The sequence below is a fragment of the Hemicordylus capensis genome, chromosome 1 (assembly GCF_027244095.1).
Source record: "Hemicordylus capensis ecotype Gifberg chromosome 1, rHemCap1.1.pri, whole genome shotgun sequence".
In the NCBI taxonomy this organism is placed as follows: domain Eukaryota; kingdom Metazoa; phylum Chordata; class Lepidosauria; order Squamata; family Cordylidae; genus Hemicordylus; species Hemicordylus capensis.
In genome coordinates this window covers 411,391,502-411,417,751 of record NC_069657.1, presented here as the reverse complement: position 1 = coordinate 411,417,751, position 26,250 = coordinate 411,391,502, and the positions used below count along the sequence as shown (strand labels likewise).

The 26,250-nt window shown below is 40.5% G+C and overlaps 1 protein-coding gene across 6 annotated transcripts in view; it reads right to left on the bottom strand.

Moving 5' to 3' along the window:
• Positions 1 to 7,548: 7,548 nt before the first annotated feature.
• Positions 7,549 to 26,250, bottom strand: part of SUSD4 (sushi domain containing 4) — a 175,695-nt gene continuing 156,993 nt past the window's right edge. For all 6 annotated transcript variants that reach the window (XM_053308332.1, XM_053308305.1, XM_053308301.1 and 3 more), the window contains 4 exons: positions 14,664 to 14,858; positions 13,158 to 13,302; positions 10,574 to 10,956; positions 7,549 to 8,479 (listed from right to left, as the gene is read on the bottom strand). In XM_053308332.1, coding sequence (XP_053164307.1) covers positions 8,451 to 8,479; positions 10,574 to 10,956; positions 13,158 to 13,302; positions 14,664 to 14,858 — 752 coding nt within the window. In that variant the 3' untranslated portion in view covers positions 7,549 to 8,450. The remainder of the gene's footprint in view (positions 8,480 to 10,573; positions 10,957 to 13,157; positions 13,303 to 14,663; positions 14,859 to 26,250) is intronic.

The following is a 26,250-nucleotide window of genomic DNA, read 5'->3' as shown; positions in this document are numbered from 1 at the left end:
CTCCAATGTCAAGCCCGAGACCATATACGTCAGCTCAGTTAGGGACTCCATTGGGCAGAGGGGGAATCGGTACACCAACAGAAGTCCCAGTCTATCCCTGGTCCCCAAACTTAGGTACACACATTCAATATGGTCAGACACTTTGACAGGGATCCTGGCAAGGGAGATATTGTTCTTATAGACCACAGCCACTCCACCTTCCGCACCCTCGTTCCCTCTTCTGCTCCTCAACAAAGTACCCTGGAAGGAGAAGCTGGGACTCGACTGGACCACCAGCCTCCCCCAGCCAAGTCTCTGTAATACATACCAGATCGGCCCCTTCATGGATTCTTTGCTAGCTTTGGGGAACTATTCTTTCAGCCTTAGTTCCATATCTATAAAGTATATGAGTGACCTATCCCCCAAAGGGTTGCAGTGAAACTGATTTTTTTTAAAAGGATCTTCATATTAAAATTTCTGTAGAAATGCTAAATAACTCAACACTATAGTTTCCTTTTAAAAATCATTTGTTACACATTCACTCACTCTCCATCTAGATAATCCATTTGGACCTTCCTGCTAGGAACGTCAGTGATGCATCCAAAAGACTTGAAGATACCTCTCTGCTTGGAGGTGGCAGCTAGAGAAAGGAACAAGAAGCATTAGCTGTGAAGCAGGCATGCAACACAGTTAATGTACTTCTGCTTTGACATTTGAGTCACTGCCCTGTTGCAGATACCAAGATGCAGATATTTGACTGCACATACATCTTGTGAGTCATAACCCATTGCCACCCATGTAAATTCAGTACCACCGATATCATGTATTCATCTAAGAACTGGGAATATTTGCACTTACAATTATCTATTTTATTTATTGTTCCATCTTTATACCGCCTTTCATAATGCATCTGAAGGAGGTTTACAAAAGTATGAAGTATTATTGTATTAAAAATATCTCCACTCTTGCTGATCCCTCAGAGGTTAATTCTGTCTATATAGGAAGGAAGATGGAAAGACAACTATTACATTTGTTTTAAGAAAAGCATGCAAAATAAACTCCCAATTAGCAGAGTAAGTTGATTGCTTTAGTATCTGGATAAAGTATTAGTTTAGGATAGTTTTAAAAGATGATCTAAAACCTAAGGTGGTAATGTAAAACTAGTTTTGAGAATATGCAACAAAATAGTGATGTCCCATCCCAAAGCTGCTATTTCCTTATTTCTTTTCCTCCAAATAGGCTAGCTTAATAGGTTGGTTTACAAATTCCATTTTTTAAAAGTTTTACTTTTTAGCACCAATCTGAGACAAGGTTTTCCTGTTGTAAAGCAATGGCTGAAGATTCAGTAACCATGACAAGTTCAAAGGGGTAGCCAGTTGAAACATTCATTTTTTTTTCTTATGCAGTTAAACTACTGTACAGACTCCTAACAGGTGACAGACACCTGTGGCTTAAGGAGTTTTCCTGATCAGCTCCTCCCTGGGATAGTTGTCTTATGTTTTTCTCACCAGTGGTCTGAAACACCAGATCCTTTGAGACAAGTCCAGACAATCATGATGGAGCTGGTCTTGCAGGAGCAGACCTGAATTGTCCCCTTTGCTAAGCAGAAGTCTCATTGGTTTGCATTTGGATGAGTGACTACGTGTGACTGCTGTCTGCTGTGAGCACTGCCCCCTTTAGGGATGGGGCCCATAACTCAGTGCATCTGCTTGCATGCAGAACACCCATAGTTCATTCTCTGCATCTCCAGGTAGAACAGTGGACACGATTGCTCCTAAGCATCCTCTCCGACCCACTTTGAAGCCTTGGAGAGCCACTGGGAGACTGTGTAGACCAGTGTTTCTCAACCACTGGTCCTTGGACCGCTGCCGGTCCCCGAAGGGTTGAGTGCTGGTCCCTGACTGGGAGTCAACCCCACCCCCCACCCCAACTGAAATCAAGGCACTCACTTCCTCAATTTTGCACATGGTACGGAAGAGCAAGAGTATCACGGAGACATGGGACCCTTCTTGTGCCTTGCCTCCACGTGCTGCTGAGATCTTCCTACAGCTATCTTATTCCCTATCTTTACAGCTTCAAACTGTATGCAGTGCGGGGGCATGGAGGAAAAAGTATGGTAGTGGGCGCCACTTGAAGGGCTGCTGGTTCTTGCATGCTCATTGTTTGCAGCCAAAGGTTGGTTGGTTGAAACCCAGCTGCCTGTTGTGATCGAGGCGCCTTGAGAGGGAACGCTGTTTCTCTCTTGCATCAGTGGGGCTTGCTTGTATGTTGTTTTCATTGGCCCCATGTAGCTTTTGGATTTTTCTAATGGCCCAACATCCCCTCTCCATTGAGTAATCACAAGCACCTCCACCCCCACCCTGCACATACTGAAGACATACTGGAGACAAATTTGTTCACCCAGGCTTTTAGATTCAGGGGTTCTCAACCTTGGGTACCCAGATGTTGGTGGACTTCTACTCCCATAATCTCCACCCATAATGGCCAAATGCCATTGTTGTTGGGGGTTATGGAAGTTTAACTGAGGGACCCAAGGTTAAGAACCCCTAATATTCCATGTTTGCAAAAGATTCCAAATTTAATTATTTTAATGCTTATATTATTTTCATTCTAAACTGCCCAGAGATGCAAGTTTTGGGCAGTAGAGAAGTCTGATAGATAGATAGATAGATAGATAGATAGATAGATAGATAGATAGACAGACTTGAAACCCCTTTACTAACTGCTGGTCTGGGAAACTGTGCATGAAGAATGTAGCGGTCCTTGAAACTCTGCACGAAGAATTTAGCGGTCCTTGACTCCAAAAAGTTTGAGAAACACTGGTGTAGACAGTACTGAGTTGGATGGACCAATAGCAGAAAGCAGCTTTCTGTTACAATCTTCCTGCAAACTGTGGTTACCAGATCGTAATATCTGTTCAGAATCTAGTTATACGTCAAGTCTGATGGAGACAGAAGTCTTAATGGCTGTGATACTGCAAACAGCGGAATCTGATCTACACATTCAGAATAATTACATGGTGCAGTCCTATTGGGAATGCAGGTGGGGGACTGCATGTGTAAAGGCTGCTCCAGATTTTACTCACTCATCCAGAGGGGGAAAAAGCACATCTGGGAGAAGTGTTGAGATAAACCACCTCAGAACCATAGTACATATGCTGGTAACTGCCAGACCTGACTACCGCAATGTGCTCTAGGCAGGGCTGCCTTTGTACTAGTCCAAAAACTGCAGTTGGTACAGAAAGTGGTCTCTGGGTCATCTTGAAGAGATCATATTACTCCTATATTAAAAGAACTACAATGGCTACCCACAAAATACAAGGTGCAGATTATTATTATTTATTATTATTTACATTTTATATCCCACTCTTCCTCTAAGGAGCCCAGAGCAGTGTACTACATACTTAAGTTTCTCTGCACAACAACCCTGTGAAGTAGGTTAGGCTACCTACCTATTATAACACATGAAGCACTAAACAGCTTAAGCCCTGGGTATTTAAGAGAATATCTTCTTTGTCGTGAGCCCCATCGCCCATTATGATCAGAGAAGTTCATCTCCAGTCCATCAGCTCAGCCGGTGGCTACATAGCGGGGGTGGGTGGGTGGAGCGGTGTTCTCTATTGCTACCCTGAGACTCTGCTCCTTGCTGGAATAAGAGCCTTCCTATCTCTGACAACTTTTAAGAGATATTTAAAGTTGTTTTTTTACTTAAGCTTTTTAACTATACTGTGGTTTTAAATTTGTTTTAAGTTTTTTTTAATTTCTGTTTTAACTTGTTTTATTTTCTTGTAAACCACCCAGAGATGGATGTGTGGGGCAGTACACAAATATGACAGGTGGACAGATGTATGCTAACCTACCTCTCTCCATGATGTACTAGTTTTTGCTATATACTTTTTTTAAGTGGGGGAGGAAATGTGCAATTGCCCACCTGCGGTCCAAAGAGGTATAATCTCAAACAAGCTGCAAATCATTTTTCTGACTCTCTTAAGTTTTCTACTACACATGATTTTTTAGATCACATTGCTTTCAGTCTTTAGGCTGGCCCCAGGACTTGCCTAACAGGAAACTAAGTGGAAACTGTTTTCAGTTACACAGCATGAGTATGAAATACCAAAAGGGAGAGATGACTGAAGCAAGTCTCACATTACTGAGAGCAATACTGAAGAATAAGCCACCTGAAATGGATCCATCAGAACTGTTTGTCCTCCACTTTCTAGACATCAAGTCTAAACATTTGTAGCATATGGATATATTAAGTATGATACCTTTTACCTAAGCCCTGCAACAAACACTGGGACCATTTTGTAAGCATGCTCTTACCATTCAACGACTTCACAGTTTTCCCTTGGATGGCTGTACATGGTTGTTTAGTACATGATTATTAAACAGCAGTTGCTTTTAGACAATTGTAATTGGCCTAAATGCTGTTCCATTGCAAATACATTTCCAGAGCTTTTTGGTGTTTATTTTTAGCATTACATGCTTTCAGTATTATGAGCCATTAAATTGAAGGTATAAGCACAATTGCTCCACTGCCAACCTACACAAGCCCTTCCTCCCATGTGCCTATTGTATTTGTTTGTTGTGCCACTGTGCAGATAACAGGAGCTCTTTAGAGCAAGGATTATCCTTTCATTGTGTATGTGGGTGTTTATACCAAAAGCCTAGACTGAAAAGAAGATGAAATCAGAGATTTAAGTGCTATTGCAACAGCATTATGGGGGGGGGACACGGACACTTGTGTACTTCAATACAGTTGGTAGCAAAAGACTGTCCCCCTTTTAAAAAAAAATCAAAATTTAAAGCTTAATCTATTTGCATTTTCTTTACAATTGTTTATAGCACGCACTCATATTGCAAAAGTTAGACCAGTGTGGTTCAGTGGCTAGAGATGACATTGGTTTGCATGTGGGAAACTCCGATCTTATGAAGCTCAGTGTTTGCCCTTTCAGTAGTTACTCTCTTGCTACCTAACCTACCTTGCAAGGTTGCTGTGAGGCTATATGCCATTCTGAGCTCTTTGAAGGATTCAAACTAACTAATAAATAAATTGCATTTGTCGTCTGAAATTAGAAATAAGAAAACTGCTTAAACTAAGCAAGCAACATTAAACGATAAGAAAATATATTCTCAGAATCACATACACTGTATAACAGAGAAGCATAAGAGGTAAACAAATACCACATGATTGGGAAGACTCCTATATTGCCCCATGTGCTACTTTACCTAGCTTATCCAAAATGTGATTCTGCCTTGGAAGAGAATGTTTGTGCTTTTAAAAAATGCTTTAGCATGAAATAAAGTGGCCCTATACGGGTTCCCTTCAGCTACTGCAGTAGGTAATGAAGCAATAGTCTATACATACTGGCCACCGGCATGCTGCACAAGGCAACACACTCAAGTCTAAACTGCTCATGCCACTGCAGTGCTGTGGAACAGGGCTCATCCACTACCCCTTAAAATTATGTGATTGCACTCCTACAGCACCACGTCCATTGGAAATAATAATGTTGTGGAAGTGAGATCACACAATATTAAGTTGTAGTAGATGAACCCTGTTCTGCAACACTGCAGGCATTACTCTAGATACCTGCAGCGGCAAGGGCAGTTCAGAACTAACTGTGTTGCCTTGCACAACGTCAGCCAACTAGTGGAGAAATCTGTTCTCCCGCAGAAGAGCCATGCTGCACAGGGGATACACTGAGATAACAGTGCTGCTGACTGCTGATGTGCTAGTGTTAAGATTGGGTTTAGCATCCAAGATGGGTCTATAAACTAAGATTGGGTCTAGCATCAAAGCAAAATCTCCTCCTCTTCCTCCTCCTATGATCAATATTATCTATATACCGCTTTTCAATAAAAGTTCCCAAAGCGGTTTACATAGATGTCCGGCAAGGCTGGCTGTCCTGACCTCCAAGGATGAAGTGGGGAGAGGGCCCAAGGCGACAGGGATGAGTGGTGGCCAGGGAGAGACTAAGGAAAGACTGCCAGCCGGCATGGAATCCTCAGTGGAGGAGGAGCTGAGCCCTGATAAGACCAAAGGGGAGGCATGCGAGGATAACATCAGCAGCATGCCTCCCGAAGGGAGGAGGTCTGAGCAGGAGCAAGGAGAAGGGGGAGAGGCTTTGGCAACAGCTGTAAGGGGTAATCAATTACAGGTAATAAAGAGGGGCATTGGCCCCATAATTGGGGGCGGGCGATGCATAGCCTGTGAGGAGGCATATAAGGAGCCGGCCAGGGATGAGAAGGAGGCTTATGGGAGAGGCCCCCCAGAGGCCCCCCAGAGAGGGGCAGACACAAGGAACAAGCACCCTGGGACAGAGAGGGCAAAGGGCGATGCTCAACCCCCTCCCTGTTCCTGCTCTGAGGCCGGTCCCAATAAGCCTAGCCAGGCTGGGAAGAGGAAACAGGGACATGCAGCTGGACAATAGAGAAAATAAAATAAAATAAAATAAAATAAAATAAAATAAAATAGGTTCCCTGTCACCAAAGGGCTCACAAAGAAACATACGATAGACACCAGCAACTGCCACTGAAGGGATGCTATGCTGGGGATGGATAGGGCCAATTGCTTTCCCCCTGCTAAATAAAGAGAATCACCACTTTTAAAAGGTATCTCTTTGCTCAGTTAAGCAGGGGGTGAGAGTTTATCCTGCTCGAAACCCACCTATATACCATTTGCTTTTGGTGATTCTCTTTATTTAGCAGGGGGAGAGTAACTGGCCCTAAACACCCCCAGCACAGTACCTCCAGTGACTGTTGCTGGTGTCTATCTTACATTTCTTTTTAGATTGTGAGCCCTTTGGGGACAGGGATCCATCTTATTTATTATTTCTTAATAATAATAATTAAGTTGTTTCTGTAAACTACTTTGGAAACTTTTGTTGAAAAGCAGTATATAAATATTTGTTGCTGCTGCTGCTGCTGCTTTGTGGGTTTAAGATCTCAGGTTTAGTCTCCAACATTTTTAATTAAAAAGGTTCCACTACTGGCTAATTTTGGTTTTTTTCCTCTCTCTGGTTGTTTTATCTAGCATTTTTACCTATTTGTAGGTTTATGGTTCTGTTATTACCTGTTTTGTGTAGTGGCTAGGTTTGGGACAGGAAGCTCCCCATTCACTTATCCAGCTAAGCCATGAACTATACTAAGCCACTGATGGCTTGAGACATACTATTGTCTTATAAATGAGGTCCAACACACACACACACACACACACACACACACACACACACACACACACACCCCTCTCTATTGATCTGTCTTGTGTAAGGATGACTAAGAGAACCTAGGTGGAATGCCCCTGAAATATTAAAAACACAGCTGCAGCCACACATGTAAATCTATAATTCCATTAATCAGATCATAGGACTGGAATATGAGATGACAATGCTGGATTAACCATCAAGTTCAACTCCAGGTGGCCCACTGCCTTCAAAATTCACAAGACTTTTATTCTAGAATACTGGTCCAAATAAGTTATTCATACATGTTCTGAGTGAGCGTGGTAGAATAAAGCATATTGTATATAGAAGAACTTGGAGACATTAAACAACCAGGACAAATGTAGTGTATTAATGGTCAGGTTTCTTAAATATAGAAGTACTTTATTTTGAACATTCTGTACCAGAAGTGGCCAATCTGAGTATCGCCAATGGTTGTGGGACTACATCTCCCATCACCCCTAGACACAATTCAATGGAGGCTGTAATCCCACAGCAGCTAGAGAGCCTCAACTGGCCACCTCTGGCAGATACAATCTTAATGACTTTAAACTTCTCTTTAGATCATAACTGGGCTATTTTTTTCTTTCCTATTAATATGTCACACAGAATAATAAAGCTTTTTCTTGGACTTAGGTGATTTGTTTGCTGCAACCACCTCTTTAAACGGACACCACCATGAGCCAAACAAGAGTTTTCTTTCACAAGCTTGCTCAGCACAGACCATTCCTCTCTCTGATTTTAATTTCAACACTGTTTATTTCCCCTCCAATAAGTTAGGATTCCTTTGTAAATTGTGGTCCATCATAAATATGAAGCAGCTTCAATAAAGCAAAATTTACACCTTCTGACATGGTTTCACTAAGCAGTTTGTACCTGTATCACTCTCACTGGTGTTTCTAAAGAGTTAGGACTTCCTGCGATGCAGATACACTCACCACTATTCCATGAATCTATAGTTCTTTTGCAGTGACTAGTCTCATCAAATCCTCAGGATTCATTTAGTAAAGCTGCTGTTGAATAGCTGATGCTCTCAACCCCCAAAGTTGATTAAGATATGTGCACAAAATCTGGTGACATCATGTGGAAGATTTATAAAAACAAAAAATACCCTCCCCCAAATCTTTAAGCAGTCTTTATATAGAGATTTATATAGATATATAGGTATGTATGTATACATATGTGCATGATTCTTTCCCCCCACCCTGCCACAAAGGCATGAGCAGGTAATCAACAAGATTTGTGCAGATTAAGGGTCTTCATCCATCAATGGGATTTCTAGAAAATAAAAGAAAGAGTTAATTGGGCTTCAATTGTGTGCTCCTGCAAGGTTGGACCTGCATTTTTATTTAGTTATAACAGGCTATCAAAAGGGCCATTGTTGCTAAGGCACTTGACTATGCATGGATTTAGGCAATCCATTTTTCACAGCATAGCATCCAAATCTTTGGCTCAGCAGCATGGTGTGATTGGAAGCTCCTTCCACCAACAGGAGAACTGCACTCACACAAAGGGCCCCTTCTACAGGTGAAGGCATCCTTGTATCAGTACTTCTGCCAGCAAAAGGAGATTCCAATGATTGAGCACCACTCTGCCAGATGTCTGTATGCTGCCCACAGATCAAATCAGTCTGATGGCTTCCAAGCACCTTAAAAAGGTGCCAGTGTCAAGAAGCAGTCTTCTAACCCCGTCTAATGCCAGATCAATGTTCAGCAGTAAGGATTCATATTTTTCTCTCTTTTGAGCTCATTTGCTGAAGATTGGCACACATTCAGGACTAATTTAGGGTTCATATGAATTAACATGTGGTATAGAGCAGTCTAGTGTGCTATAGGTTAAGAAACCACCAAACTTCATCAAGCCGTATTTTTAAGGCTTTCTGAAATCAGCAAAGCAATTGACTTTGCAGTCCAAAACATGTTGGATTCTAAAAGGAATCTTGATGCTCTTTCCTTTCAGTTCAGCTACGTCAAAGATTCCAAGACTAAAATGAGTTAGGGGGGTACCATGTTTCGGATTCAAGATCATGCAAATCTGTTCTTATTTATAATGGAAACTAACACCAGCTGACTATCTTTTCAGACTCTGTAGACAGACTGACCATAAAAGCAAACTGTAGTCAGTCACAGCACATTAAATGCATGATCCAACAATGGGAAAATCAATATTATGACAAGGTAATTATTACGACAAGGGTTTTTGATAGGGTAATGGATATTGTTATTGTGATTCAGTGTTTGTTCCTTACTTCTTTTTTTTACCAAATAGTGCAGGGGCTGATGAAATGGGACATGTGTATTTACGCAGCCTTCACCCTCCATATTCAGAATGCACCCCAAATTCCTCATCTGTAAATGTTTTTACAGATGTGCCATTCCCTGAGTGTCTGAAAAAACAAGCCAAGCAGACCTGCAACAAGTGTTCAGTTTGTAAAGGGAGAAATGTAATACTGGTTAATTAATATGGTTGATTGTAGGTGGTTGTTGTAGAGCCTTAAGTATGTTTTGCCCATAGGAAAAAAGTTTGTCTTTCCCTTTTTGATGGACTTTAGTTGCACCTTGTTTTGTAATGTATCTTTGCTACAAGAGGCAGAAGTCATTGTTAGTAAACATTCAGTTTGGCAGTATGATCAAACATGAAGGGTGGAAGAATCAGTTTGTGCACTGTGTGTCATGGGATCAGATCAGTCAGGTCAGAAGGACAGGTGATTGACCCAGGCTGAAGTCTGGCTCTACCAGCCAAGTGATCAGGTCCCATTAAGAACCAGCCTCTTCCTCGCCAAGAAACCCACACTCTTCTGAGCCTGCACACCAGTACCGGCAGTGGGCCAGGAGGGATGTGATGAAGTGAAGGAGTGCAGAACTCCAGGCCACATGGCAGTTCTCTACTCTTCATGCAGGGAGATGGTGTAGTAGGAGCCTAGAGGAATTTAAGGCTTTAGTCCATCTGTGGCCCTTGTAAGAACAAGTTGTTCACTTGGAGCTCTCCAGGGTTCTGCAGCTCCAACCTGCTTCTGCTTGGCAGATGCCCAGTCAGATCTCACAGATTCTCACTTGAAGGACTGTTGCCTAGTGGCTCTGTGTGGGCAGTAAAAGCATACACCTACCCATCTCCTGCTATTACAGAATTGTTAGACACAAATGCTTGGTGGAATCTGATGTGAAGTGGTGATTAAACTTAGGATGGTAAATTATATATATATATATATATATTTAAAGTCAGGAGCAAAACAGACATAGGCCAAAATACAGAAAAAGAGAGAATGTCAGGAGCTAGCTTCCTTCTCCCAAGCACAATCCCACGGCTTCTTCCTATAAAAAAACCCCCCTGATGCTAAAGTGAGCCTATGTAATGTTCAAAAATCAAAATTACCATCTGCAATGTCAATGCTTGGGCTGGTGGATGCTACTTCTGCAGTGGTGCTGTTGATAGCATCAGTTCTCTCCGAGATAGGATGCGCTCCCATCTGACACACAGAAGATGTATATAAACTTTGAAGTAGTTCAGAGGAACCTGAAATGCTATCACAGGTATCAAATTCAGCTGGCAACCTGTCCAAATCCTCTGGCCCTGGATAAGCTGGAGGGTTCTGATCATCTTCCTGTAAAATATATCCCTGGCCTGCAGGGGACACATATCCTGGTGCCAAGGCATTCAAGCCGCTGCTCACAGCTTCATCGTAGGTTGGCAGCATAACAGGAACACCATCTACTACCACAAAGTCAGGGGCGCTGTTACAACTTTCCTGGGCACCTCTACATGGAGAGAGAGAGAGAGAGAGAGAGAGAGAGTTAGTTAGTTCAGGCATAATGAATTGCTTCTGGCAACAGACAAGTTCCCTGGCTATATCAGTTTTTGATCACCTGAAATTCAGCTAGTGCTTCATTAATATTTGCTTCAAAGATATGCAGGAGTCTACACATGACTATCAGTCTGAGCAATTTATCACAATGGGGTAAATAACTCTAGCAAAGCAAGGAACAGATTAGAGAAGGAAAAGAAGCATCTGAGTGGCATAGATAACAAGCTTTTTGTATTCCTCACTCTGCAGTAAGATCCCAGTATCCTGGGCACACAAGTTAGAGTGGAAAATCCTACTTTAAGTCTGCAATGTAAATTGAGCTTTTGTGATAGGAAACTGAGTTTTTTTCCTGCTTCACAGTTTTGCTTAACACTATTTCTCGTTCTTGATAATGTTGCTTGTAGGGATGTGCACGAACCGGTCTGGTAGTCCTTTCCGCACACGCACTGGGCACTTCCAGTCTGACACTGACTGGGGCGGCAAGGTTTTTGAGACAGTGCTGGTGGAGGAAACATGGCCAGGAGGGCAGGATGAGCACCCTCCCTGCTCCTTAAAGGTAAGCCCCCGCCATTACCGAACTGGCCGAGCGCCGGTTTGTGCACATCCCTAGTTGCTTCCCCACCCCTTCTTCTCAAGTTTTGAATCCTTTATATTCAGTTTCATTTTCTCTCTATGCTCAGGTCTTTGAGAAGTGACCTGAATACCAGGTCCTCTGAATACCAGTTTCAGGGGAGCAATAGCAAGAAAGAAGGCATCCCCTCACCTCTTGCCTGTGGGCTTCCCAGAGGGATCTGGTGGACCACTTTGTGAAACAGGATGCTGGACTAGATAGGCCTTTGGCCTGTTCCTGATGGGCTATTCTTATGTAAGTCTTGTCATTCATGACTTATGTAAGTCGTGTCATTTGTAAAGACACTAACTCTCTTTTCAACTTCATTGAAGAAAACTTCATGGATATACTTTCAAAGGCCTTTTCTCTATATACATATATTTCTCCTTGGACTGTTCACTCTACAGGTACCAATCTTCTAGTTGAGCCTAAGATTCCACCCCTCTATTCTCTATCTGCATTCCATTTTTTTCTTGCAGCTCCCTACTATGGGCATTCCCCTCCAGTCACATTGGGCTGTTTTACATGCAACCTTTTTGAATTCCTCTGCTCACCCTGGCTTTTCCTGATTGACCTACCTTCCCTCCAAAACCTGTTGTTTTTAATCTTTAGATTGTAACCCTGAAGGACCTGTGTTATTTAAACGTTGAGCACAACAGCTAAACTTTTCAGTGTTTTAAAAACCATAACAACAACAACAATAGCCCCTAAATGATGGAGCTTTAGGACAGAGTTTCACTGTGTTAATAATATTAGGTCAGGGATAGGCAAGCAAAATAACTATAGATTTTCCATCTGACTTGCAAAAATGGCAGATGTGCACAGGTAAACATTCATCCATGGGTCTGTACAAAAGGTTAGCAGTGAGGAATATAATATTTAAATCATCCCCTGACCTAGACTCCCTTATACTAACAGTCTTGTCATATAGGTATGCGTATGTAGACGAGGACTTACAATGCTCTTCTGCTTCAAAAAGCTGTATACATGCACTAAAACTGCTTAGATTTGAAACTGTTACGAGTATGGTTTGGGCAGCCTCAGAACTACACATGGGAAGAAAGATGGACTTGCTACTGAAAACAAGAGTCCATGTCAAGTCCCCACCCCCCATCACCCTCTGAAATGTGTAATACAATCTACATCATGTCCTGATGTTATTACTGTGTGTTTCCCAACCCTCACATCACTGTCTGTGGGGAAACACTCAACATATTGGTTCAGGGAAATGAGGTACATTTCATTACTTGCTACTGAAGAGAAGGGGAGAACTCGGCACAGAGCTGCCTTGTGTTTCTTATAACATGCAGATCTGTCCTTAATAAACACAACACAAGTGGAGTGGGGGACTGCCTTGTTTTCAGCTAGAGATGTGTGGGCTGGACCAATCTCCTTCTCCTTCCTGCTTCTTAATCAGAGGGAAAATCATTTGTGTTAGAGGGGGACCACAATCTCTTCCAATCCCAGATCAAGCTTCCAGACACAGGGTCAACACTGTTGCTCTGCCCACTGTTTGAAAGACTCCAGACGAAAGCAGTTCTGACCTTGGCAGGAAGGTTGTCTTAAATTTGGTCTGGAACATTCTGGCAAGAATAACTAACAGAAGCACCAGTAGAACGCTGGTAGCAGTGAATGCCACAATCTTCCATGTCGTCAGGAGAGTCTCCTGTGAATTTGGCCAGGCTTGTTCTGTGACACAAAGATCAAAGAAAACAGGCACATTAGAGAATAATATTTCACTATTTAGATTTTATTAGTGCCAGAGAAACATCAGGGCCCAGTTGCTCCAGATCCTGTCTACAGATTTGTACAGATACAGGATACACAAATATAACAATGGCCAACATGCCATACAGTGGAACTTTGGCCTTAAGGGACAACTGGGGCTGCTGTGCAACTTGAAAGTCTGCCCCAATGGTGTAATGGAACGGGGTACCTGCACAGTGCAGTGAAGTAGCAGCTGAAGTACTACTTCAATTGTTAAATTCCAGTGGAATATAATGGAAGTATATTACAATGGAAGTAGTGTGGTTTTAAGCCATGCCACAGGTGCCCCATTGTTAAAGCCCCACAGGTTTTAAGTCTTGCCACAGGTGCCCCTACACCACTGGGGCTGCCTTTCAAGTTGCACAGCAGCCCCAATGGGTCCCTAAAGTCGATGCTCCATGAACAAGTGAAAAATGATGCCCAATGAGTGAAAAATTCCTCACAAGTAATGTACCAACATAGCTCAAGGAAACATCTGATGAATAAGATGTTTTATTTATTTATTTTATTTATATTTTTTTATTTAACATATTTTTATACTGCCCAAAACTTACGTCTCTGGGCGGTTCACAACCAGATAAAAACAAAGATAAAACGTTAGTTAAAAACAAAACAAGACAAAACTTAAAACACAGCAATTTAAAAACAATATTAAAACAAAACAATATCAGTTAAAAGTCCGGTTGAACAGATGTGTCTTTAGAGACTTTTAAAAAATTGTCAAAGATGGGGAGGCTCTTATTTCGCTAGGGAGCGCATTCCAAAGCCTTGGGGCAGCCACGGAGAAGGCCCGTCCCTGAGTAGCCACCAGACAAGCTGGAGGCAAAAGCAGACGGACCTCTCCTGATTATCTCAATGGGCGGTGGGGTTCATGACGAAGAAGACATTCTCTTAAATACCCAAGGCCCAAGCTGTTTAGGGCTTTATAGGTTATGACCAGCACCTTGTATTTTGCCTGGAAACATATCGGCAGCCAGTGTAACTCCTTCAATACGGGAGTAATATGGTCTCTCCTCAATGACCCAGAGACCCAGAGTTTTGTTTGCCTAGTGAACTAAGTCAACATTTCTTGATCTCTGATACCTTTTTAAGATTTATGAATTAAGATATACATATGGTTATATATATATATAACCACAAATGACACAAATTACAATTTTATACTTGATAAGGTATTCTAAGGGAATTCAAAAGATCCCTACCCCCAACCCACCTTTCCAGTCATATTTGCCTTAACAATTAACTTTCATGTCAGCACTGGATTCTTGAGTGGTGGTTTTTACCTGCTTTGACACAATATATTTGATAGGAAATGGGAAACCATTCTCCATACTGGCAAGTCATATATTTATAATCATTGCTGAGGGTGTAGCCAGGATCACAATAGAATTCAACCACAGTTCCATGGTTGTAACGCTCACAAGGCCGCGGATGGCAAATGTAATCTCCATGAGTCACCATAGGAGGTAGTGGACAAACTTGGACAAAAATAACAACAACAACAGTGAGTTAGCTACAATAGTGTCTTCTAGACGCTCAACATTAATAGACATAAACTGCATGTCAGCATTGCATTTGGCTCCATATTTTGCCACCCCAATACACAAATACATGCATGTATACATTACTATATTAATTCCACAAAAACCAATATATTAACCAGCAATGATTTCTACTTATTGTGTAATGATAATTATTTTAATGGCAGGTAATATAACTAACATTACATAAACCAGCAAGCTACAATTGTAGACCAAACTACTCATGCATTGCTACACTTCAGAGATGACTTTCCAATTTTATTACTATAAATCAGGCTTCCCCAACCTGCGGCCCTCCAGATGTTGCTGAACTACAATTCCCATCATCCCAGCCACAATAAGTTGTAGCTGTGGGTGATGGGAATAGTAGTTCAGCAACATCTGGAGGGCCGCAGGTTGGGAAAGTTTGCTATAAATGACAGCAGGGGGGAGGTTAGAGCAACATCTGGGATTTTATGGTAGAACACTACTTGAGTATGCAAAATTCAGCTTTGATTTCTTAGTTGTACATCCCGGCAACAAAGGGATAGCACTTTCAGTTCCCAGGTAACAAACTATTCCAATGGATACACAAAAACTTTTTGACACAAATCAACCAGTTCCTTTGTTTCAATAAATATTTTGGTACCTGCTGGAACTAGCTACTGTCTATTACAAGGCTGTATAACTTTGACCCTCCTGCAGATATTGGTCTGCAACTCCCATCATCCCTGACTATTGGCCACTGTGGCTGGGGCTGATAGGAACTGTAGTCCAAAAACATCTGGAGGGCTGAAGTTGTACAGTCCTGGTTATTATTTAGATGTACATCAGAAATTTAATGCTAATGGATAACAACCTACATGGAACCTTATTTAACATTTAAATCACATTTAAATGTCTCTCTACTATAGAGGAAGTAATGAATTATGGGTATAATTCAGATCAAACTAGGCACACAATTTCCTTTGAAATCAATGGGTATGGAGTGTACAGTTCAGAGCTCATCTCATTGATTTCAAATTTGGAAAAATGTCACTTTTAATTGATTATATTCTATATCTGCAACAGTGATGTGGAATGAACAGAAAGCGACACAAAGCAATATTCTGTGTAAGTGATCTAGACTGAGTTTTACAGTACATGCTATGAAAACCAATAAATGTAAAGAGAAGAACCTCTCTGGTATACAGACACATGAATCATTCACTATTTATACATTATATCCTATGAGCTCAGTAAGGACTATGCTCCAAATAAAGTGGACAGCTTTTTATTTGCATTTGTAGTGGGCAAAGTGTTCCATGATTATTCACTATCACAACAATCATGTGATGTAGGAAAATTGCAGTCCTATTTTACAGCTCCTAAAGTTGTTTGAATTAGATCATTTTTGACAGAATATTCAAATTTTGCAGCTCTTTCACAGACTTTTCACTGTAATCCCAACCTGAATATATTGCATGAGGCAAGCCTCTCAGATTAAGAAGAAAGCTTCATCCTATTGCATGGAAGTCAAGAGGCTGACCTGAGCCCTGGCACCTTTTATCTTAAAAATTAAAGATTTGTTGTTTCCAGTGCTACATGTTACATTAACCACACACACACACATTCAAAAGTTAAAGAGAAAAGTATTAAGAGTCACAAAGGCAGCCATACATTAGCAGTGTAAGTGATCTTGTGAGGTTGAAGCAAGTTAAAATCTTGGCCCTCTAAAGCTCAAAGTAGTAGTGTAATGGGGCTTTCATGTTGTATTTCTGCTATTAGAATTTCTGTTTCAGTGGATGAACTTGCAAAATATGTCTTTAATGGTAAGGAATTCCAGCTGCCCAAGTTTGCTGGAGGTATAAAAATTTGGGTTAGCTGAAGGGTCAGACTCTTTTCCCTTCCAAGAAAGGAGCAAAATAGTTCATGGCTCCCCTCTGCAGGCCTTTGTGCTTATTTCATACCTCGATTATGCAGTAGACCTACTATATAGATATAAATAATGTACACACCAATGCAGAGGAGTAGATTTTCTACAGAAATCACAATTCTGTAACTTCTCCCCATGCATCTAGTTGTATGAATAATGTATTTTAAAAGTAATTTAAACACACACACACACAGAGCATTAAACAAACCTTCAAGAGAGGCTGATTGTAATGTGCAACACTGTCTGTTCCACATGCCCTAGAGACACATCTTTGTTTGCATTTTCACCAGGCAAGGCTTTATAATTTATAATAACTTGAAACTAGAGCACGTAATTCATACAGGAAAAACAACATTCTACATCTTTTGCAAGCTGGACTTGACCCAAAGGAAAGCCAAATGATTCATTAGGAAATCAGCAAAAGGTCTGAAATGCTTTCCTTGTTTGGTTTAAAACAACTCCTCTAAATGGAAAGGAACCTAGAGAAGGAGACTGCCAATACACACCAAACTAATCTCTCTCAATGAACAAACCTCTGACAAGAAGAATCTACGGTGATTAGGGGACACTTTATTAGCTGCTGTCTTTAGCCGTTCTTCAGCTTTTCTACCTAAATATCTTTGCAAGAGGGTTGATTGCAGGGACCTGGCATAGATAACAGGCTGTCAGAGATGTGCCAATACAGAGCACTGATCCAAAAGCAAGCAACATGAAAAGATTTTTCCACCAGAGAGATTAACTGCTTTAGAAGACATTTCAAGCCTCCTAAAATAACACCTGCTGCTTCTCCCGGAATTCAAATCTCCCCAGAACATTATTAATATTTGAGACCAGATTTCTGAGGGGAAATGAGTTCGTTTATAGAGTACTGGAATAATAACTTTAGAGATGGGTAATACCAGTTTGTGTTTTCTTCTTTTTAGTAATACATAGTAATGCAAGATAAGAAACATTTATTTAATCTAGATGCATTATTTTTCTTCCTCCTATTCCTTTTTAGAGTAGAGATTAATGGTATTGTTGATTTTATGATTATGTTTTGTTTGTGTTATTTGATTATCAATTTCATTACTTTGTATGGTTTTGATAATATTCTAAAAAAAACCATTTAAAAATAGGCATAAATATTAGGGACCAAAGCCAGCCTAAAGTACAATACTGCACAAGCTTCCAGAAAATTGTTTACCTTGCAGGAACCCATACAATACATGAGAGATACAAATGTGACAGGACCCTAGCATGGGAAATTTCCTCTTAGCAGGAACAAAGTATGTTCCAACCATTATAAATGTGCTCTGTTTTTAATGAAACATAAGCTGAAGCTGTTCATGAAAGTAGCATAATATATTATAAGCAGTGATAGCCATATATTGCAAAGTATAAAAATATTAAAATGTAAGATTTCCTTAAGACATTTATGCACAGCACTGAAAACTAGACAAACTACACATGTGCATGAATTCTCCTAACTCCATGCAATTATAATATTTTGAGTGTTGCATATTTGGAATAGGCAGTTCACAGAAAGATGAAAACAGTTTACATTGATAGTTCTTTGGCAATCAATTTTAGGGGGGGGGGCATGATTTACATTAAAAAACTGATGCCTTATATCATGGTTAAATCTCCTCCAATTATACACAGCCTGTTTTTAGAAGTCATAGCACTCTAAAGCAAAAAAATAATTAATGCATATATGGAAGAAGGGTGTGAGCTGTTGAGAGTAATGGGATGGGGACAGGAGCTGTTCAGGTCAATTACAGGCTCCTGAGACTATGTTAATTTGTCATGTCACATGCAAAACCCCAAACTTGGTGCCACAGAATCATAGTTGCATAAATTCCCCCAGGAGATGGTAACATTACTTCATAGCATTAATCACCATCCCAAATTATTTTTAGAAACACAAAACACTTTTTTTTTAGAAACACAAACATCACACACTGAAAAAATCCACAAACAATTAACAGATGACAATTTACAGTGGTTGACATCCTGACTAAATTACTCAACAGAAGACCCACTGACATTAATATTAAATGAAATACAAAACTAAATTAATGCCCTATTAATATCAATGGGACCTATGTTGAGTAATTTAGTCAAGATGTCAGCCACTGCAAAATGCAGAGTCAGATTAACATTTTAAAAAGGGTGTGTCAGGCGGGCAGGGGAAGCACAAACTAGTAGTATATGCCTGGAAGGAAAGGTTACAAGAGGATGCAAGTGAAAGGTTATAAATCATTGCCATCTTGTTATGGGCACAAGACACCTTGGATTAAGACTAGCAAATGGGTAAGGAGGATGTTTAAATGTGTTTTCACTATGGGAAAACTGTTTGGAGTGTCCTTGTTTTTCTCTTATTTAAAATCCTTCAATTCAAAGCAAGGCATGGTCTGATGCACAGATAAAACTCTTGCATGCATTGCTCTCTTCATTTCTACAGAAGGAATTTATTTTGTGTATATATGCACCAGTAGAGCTGCTACCTTCCTTGAAATAGAAGCAGAGCCTTTTGTAAAGAATTAACTGCAAAACAGTAATTTTAATAGATCAACTTATACAGTGCAGTGTATTGCTGTGCCAGAATCACAGATCGGGCATACCAATACCACTAATTCCAGAAAGGTAAATGGCTCTAGGTGACAGAAAGAGGACCAAGGAACATACTACAAAGGAAATATCCACACAGTATTCTACATATTCTATTCTACACAATTGGAACAAAGGCATTACCTTGGTTTTTGTCTAAGGCAGTGGGATATTCTTATCTACACAAAATATATTTGTGTATTTTGGGACTGGAATGAATTGCAAGCTGAATTCTTTTATTGTAACTGTTGGAAGATAACAAACATGTTCATATTTTAAAAAGTAAAGTGAAAATAATCTCCTTCCTTTCTCTTTAATATAACTGTAGTCTGATAATGTTCCTTTTTCACTGTCCTGATAGGGAAGAATAATGGAGCAGATTTCAAAACAAAATTATCCTTGATTCAAAACTGTACTTCATTCTTATTGTAGTTATGCCCAGGGGAATAAGGCCATTTCCCTCACTCCAGGCGTGACTCTCTAATGAATTTTATGCTAATACAGGCAATGGCACGCACACACGAAGAGCACACATTGTTCTTTGGGCTCACAGATGAAGATATTGATAATATCAGTGAAAACCTTCCAGTTCACACAGGCCTTTTCAAATGGCATTGAAAAGCCATGGTTGAATCAGGCAGGCCACAGAAGCATAAAATCTCTGAGTGGAAGAGACCTTGGAGATCTCCTAGTTCAATCTCTTGCTTAGTTGGTTGTCCAGCCTCTGAAAACCTCCAGAAAAGGGGAGCTCATCTGTTTCCATGTAATTTCAATGCACTGGTTCTAGTCCTGCCCTCAGTAGCAACAGAAAACAAGTCTGCTCCTCTTTCTATGAAATAGCCATTCAGATATTCGAAGCTGGCTACTGTATCTCTTCTAAATATTCTCTCCTCTAGACTAAACATTCTTAGTTCCTTCAAGAAGGTGCTGGGCACTGAAAAACCTGTCATATCCCAATTCTCTCTCTCTCTCTCCACCATGCATCAACAATCACAATTTAAAAAAATGGAGCCATTATTCATTATTTACAATTAAAAGATATTATGAATTTCAACGCCAGCACTAAGAGCTATATTTTGAAGATGGACTCTTGAAAATGGAAAGATCTGGATAGGTGATACTAAGCAGGCCTGGCCCAAGCCCCAACTGTGCCTGAGGCAACATGGCGAGGCAGTCCTTCCCCACCCCACCTCTGGGTAGTATGTAGAGAGAACCTCTCCCTCCCTTTGGCAAAGGGGGTAGCACGTTCTTCTTCCTCCTCCTCCTCTTTTCCTTCCCTTCCCAGCTACTGCAGCTGCCACTCTGCTGTACATCACTCTACTCCTCCACACTTCTTTCTGCTTCCCATCCTCCTCCCTCTGCCTTCTTAAAATCCAAGTGAGAGTGTCTGCATGGCTACTAGGTAAGGGAGAGGGCAGTGAGGCAGCCAACAGATGTGGATGATGTGGGGTTCCTAGCACCACCTCTGCCAATCTTCCACCTGAGCCAGTTGCCTCATCACATCTCACTTGGTCCTGATACTAATCAGTACAGCAAGCTGCCAGGGTTCTCTAGCCAGAAACGCCAACAGTGGCATCCAGGAGTCACCTTGAAAACTTGTCAGAACCAGGAAGAACAACTAGACTGCTCTCTATTGCACTTCAGTGCCACTACAGCAGATGGTCAGGGATTGTATTGCAGCTACGAATACAAGTGACATAAGGAGGCAATAGAATTCCACCCCATCCCATAAAGCTATGTCCCAAGTCTTCAGTTTCTTGCTTGAGAGTGACTTCTCTCTCACAGGCTCAGTCTGTTCTTAACTCTAGGCCACCAACCTGAAAAACCAACCCTGATAAAGTCGCTCATAGATTGCATTGTAAAACTTTTCCATTGTGGTGGCCACACTTTCATTTCCTTCCTGTAGAGATATAAGAGGTAGCTTCTTCTGACTTTCTGTCAAATCAATGCTTTGACATTTTAAAAAGCTCTTTTGGGGTTATAGTTTCAACTGCTGCTTTAAAACTGTTGGTTTTTGTTGTATTTTTCTTTGTGGAGTAAGGACCATTTTGCAATATTAAATACCAAGGACAGCATGATTGAAAAAGAGTTTTATGAACCCTATAGGTTTCAGCAAAATTGACAAAGACAGCTCTGCCCACACAAAAAGTCAGATAATCTCTGTGCTGCAATGTTATGACTGCAGGTGTGTGTTCTAAAAAATATAGGGCATCCGATATTTACAAGCGGTCTTACACTGTCCCCTTGTATAAATATTAAAGAAAACCATTATGAAGTGTTATTTTTTATTTTAATACCTGACTGATAACACAATGTATAAAGATGGCTGCAATAAATGTTGGAACTGTTCACAAAACAACCTAATATGGTTATTTCCCATATTTTAAAATCATGCTTTTCTAAAAGATGGTTCTTTGTTCTAATGGGCTGATCATTTGTTATGCCGTCCCAAAGAATCCATTGCTTGCCCTGTTGGGTTTTCTGGATGAGCCTAATGAAATGGTCCAGTACCTCTTGACTGCTGCAAAAGTCTGAAGTTGTGAGCCAATGGTGATGACAAAAAACAACTCTGCACTAAAACATGGGCTGGCTAAAACTTGGGAGACCATCCAAAATGGCAAAATTGAGCATGTTCATTTCAGAGATGACAAGAAACAGACATATCAAAAAGGCACGGTTCCCTTTTATTCATTTCATGAGGACAAAATATAATATAAAAACCAATTTATATAGGTCTTTTGTATTAGTTTAATGACTATTGTATGGGGTAATGTGTATTTGTAATTTTTTAAAACTTCAGTTAATCATTAATTGCATTAATTGTCTTTGTAATGTGAGCCTTTTGGATGGTGGTTCCATGTAACAAAGACTGTTCTGCTAGGCAGTTGTTTAGGTGTCTGTCAATGCAGAAATAAATGCTTATGAAGCCACAGCAGTTTCTGACGTGCTGCACAGAGTAAAAATTATGCCAGCTGAGCAATGGCTCTCTGCTTGGAAATGAAGTCTACATCTCAATTAACTGAGACTATCACTCTGCTAATACATTATCTGGCCGTTCTTGTACACACTTCTACAGCTGTATGCTCCTGGTCTGTTTGCTTGTCTCTACTTGGACAGATGGACAATACAGCTGTACATTTCTATGTGCTTTGATGTTATATATCATTTTCTGATTTACATTGTATGTTGTGGGGAGCAGTTTTAGTGGAACTTCAACAAAACCTTTAAAAATAGACTAGAGTCTCTTGAACTTTGTCTTAGGAAGACAGCTATTGATTACAGCTCCCCAGTAGTAACTAAGGGCAGATTTGATAGGCAGCTTCCCATGTTCCTGGTATGCCATTATAGCACTAAACCAGAGAAAGGGAATGCCCACATCAAACATAGGCCTGCATAACCTGCACAATCTTCACTCATTCAGTTCTGCCAATGTGGGATTAGCACATGCTGGAAAGCCTGGGCAAAGCTGTACTGTGACGATCAGAAATCAACTAAAAATATGCTGTAGAAATAATATCACTAGAAGACTATAATGCATTTTATAAGCCTTAATCATATCCTCCCCATTATTCATATTTTCCCCCCAAACTAAAAAGCCCCAAATGTGTAGCCTTTCCTCATAAGGAAGTGCTCATGCCTCCTGATTATTCTGGTTGGCCTCTTCTACATTTTTTCCAACTCTACAATTACTGCCTCAAGCTGCTTGTGGATGGGATAAAAAAAAGATATGACTGACTGAATTACAACTGAAATCAAGTTTGTCCACCTTATCCCCCGTCCAGCTGCTTCCTGATATTTTTATGCAAGTACAATCAAGTACACAAAAGTATAAAATGTTCGTAGTCATGTCTGTCACAAAGCACACATACAGATTTTTTTTCCTTGAAAACTTCCATGAGTTGCAACTAGAAAAGTACAGAGTCCAACTTGTGAGAGAAAATACTGCACATTTATGAATGTACCTTCACAGATAACACACTTATGTATATATTGATTCTTGGGTATTAGAACCCAAGTACAGCATGTAATGGAAGACACACTCCTCAAAACACCATATGGTCACCAATCAAAAGGTAGAAAGCAAATCCAAAACTATGTGACTTTACAGTTTTTATGAACATCCATGTCCATAAAATAATTTTGAAGTTTTGAGAATCTTAGTTGGACCAATAAAATGTTCTTTTTCTATTCGTTTCTTATTCTAGATTATAAATTTCTTGCTTTTCAAAAAACTGAAAAGGGAAGGCAGAATATTAGTATATTTAATGAGAATGAAAAGCATGTTTCAGGGACAGACTTGACAGCTGTGGAAGAAGCAATAACAAAACCAAGAATTTTAGCTTGTTGAATAATATAGAAAAATGAGAATGTTATAAATTATTTGAGACAGTCTAGGATCTAAAGAGTTGCTTTAAATACAATCAAGGGTTTGCTGTACAGAATTTTAGACTTTTTCCTTTGAACAGTGTTTTATAGCTGCTTTCTTCAGAAATACAAAGCAATCTTATGTTTGTTTAACTAAGACTTTACTCCAGAAACAACTCAATTTTCTCCTTCCCCTCCTTTTTCTTTCTGACTCCACCCCACACTCTCTACAGGATCACCACTGCTGGGACAAACTTCTAATCAACAAAACATAAAGGACTGCTAGATAGAATACAACACATCCCCTCCCCTTTATAACAAACAGAATTGAATTGATTAAAATTTGGTGATGAAGTCTTGAAGTCTTTTAGGTGGTCTCCTGTCATACACACTTCTCCTAAGTCTTGGGTCTTGGCACAGGAGGAGTTAATGGTTTGTTTTTTGGTACAGAGGATTGTCCATCACTTTCCTCAGTCTTACAAGTGAGGTAAAAACTAGAGGCAAGATCATATTCGTCTACAGTTCCTCTCTTGAGATCAGACTCCTTTCCCTCTTATCTCATAATATGCATGCTGGAAATTCTCGAACTGTTCCATTTATTTCCATCATCCAACAGAACCTCCAGGGATTTTGATTATTTGTTTTGGTCCAGAATATAGGGAACATCTCTTTCTCACTTTATAAGGCAGCCATACTTGAACAAAGTACCCCACTTGAAATTTACATTTCACACCCTGTTTCTGTGAATCATATGTGAAACACATACAATTTATATTTTTGTTGTTTCTCCCTTACCCGACCATGAATCTCTGTACCTTAAGGGTGAAATCGCATGGAAAGCCCTATCATTTATTGCCATTGGGTAAGTTTGGTGGTAGCTTTAATGTCCTTTCAGCAGTTCAAAAGGTGATTTTCTGAGGAGTGGTTCAGTAAGCAAGTAGAATTTCATGGATTTCCTCTTTCCATTGTGGTGGTTGCATAGCAGCCAGTTGTGAACTTTCTTTTGCTTATCTGTTCATTCTTTCCACTAAGTAATTCCCTTCTCTCAAGGATGGTGCAAGGAAAGAGTCTTGTGTTTTATCCCTTGGTTATGCAAATATCGCTCCATTTCAAATGAGGTAAGCTGTGTCCCATTGTCAGTCACTAGTCCTTTGGGAAAACGTTCTCTAACAAAACTGGATCACCTTGTTTGTAATGTTGTCAGTAAATGAAACCTCTGGCCACTTTGAATAGTAATCCACCATCTTTGTTTCATGGGTTGGTCATCAAAAGACCCCATTATATCCAGAGCACATTTTCCCCCAGGTACCACTGGGATACTCTACTGGAGTCAAGAGGGTGGTAAAAGTCTTCTGCAATTTGTCACACACAGCACAAGCCATATAGTGTCTGATTCCATCTTCAATGTATTTGCCCATCCCTTACCACCAGAAACTTTATCTGATTTGCCTTTTAGTCAAGCACATGCCCAGGTGACCTTCATGAGCAATTTTGACCACTTTTGCTTGTAAGGAGGTTGGCACCCCCAAACAATTAGTCCTCAGCACCAGCTCATTGAGAAGAGACAGCTCACTTGTTACATGCATGTATGGTTGAAGATGTTTGGATAGTTCAGAAAGCACTTGATCAGCACTGAGGGCTGCTCTCCATTCAGAAGACGTGATCACTCCAAGAGTGGATGAAGCTATTTGTGCAATTACTACTCCATCCTCTTTCTTGTGATCTGCTCTTGGCCTGGAAGTGGAAGTCGAGATAAATAATCTGTAGTCACCAAAGTGGTAGCCAAATTTATTTATGGGGCGATGAGACAGACATCCCGCCACGGTCTTTTATAGGTTTGATTTTTATGGTACTTTTAGTTTATCTGTATAGTTATATTTACTCTATTTATTGTAATTCTGAATGGTTGTGTTATTGTCACTTTTGTTTCTGTTTAGCCTACAGCTGCAATAAAAGAACTAACTAACTAGTTGTATTCCAAAGACCGAGTGATTTTAATTTAAAAACAAAAACTTCCCCCACAAAACCCATGGGATCCTATGGAGGTTTGGGTTAAAAAAAATAAATCACCCGCTTGCCCATTTCTTTTGTGGATTGGGTGTAGGTAGCAGCCATCACGCCATACCACCCAACTCATTTTGGTGTCCCTAGGACCTACCCATAGGGAACAATGGGGTGATGGCAGTTCCTATTGTTCCCTATGGTTGGAACAAGCAGAGTACACACATTTTGCAACCCTGCCTTCAAAAACACTGCAGAACAGAAGCATACATAAATCCCTCCCAACACAGAACACATTTTGCCAAACACATAGTCCAGAGATGGCCAGAAAAGAATCACTGACCCAGAATCCACTGCCAGCCACAATGCCTGTGCTGCAATAGCATCATTGGCACAAGTTAGTCTTTCACACACAATTATGACTCAATTGTCACTTGCAACAGCTGCCACAGCAGCACACTTAGCAGCCAGCAAACA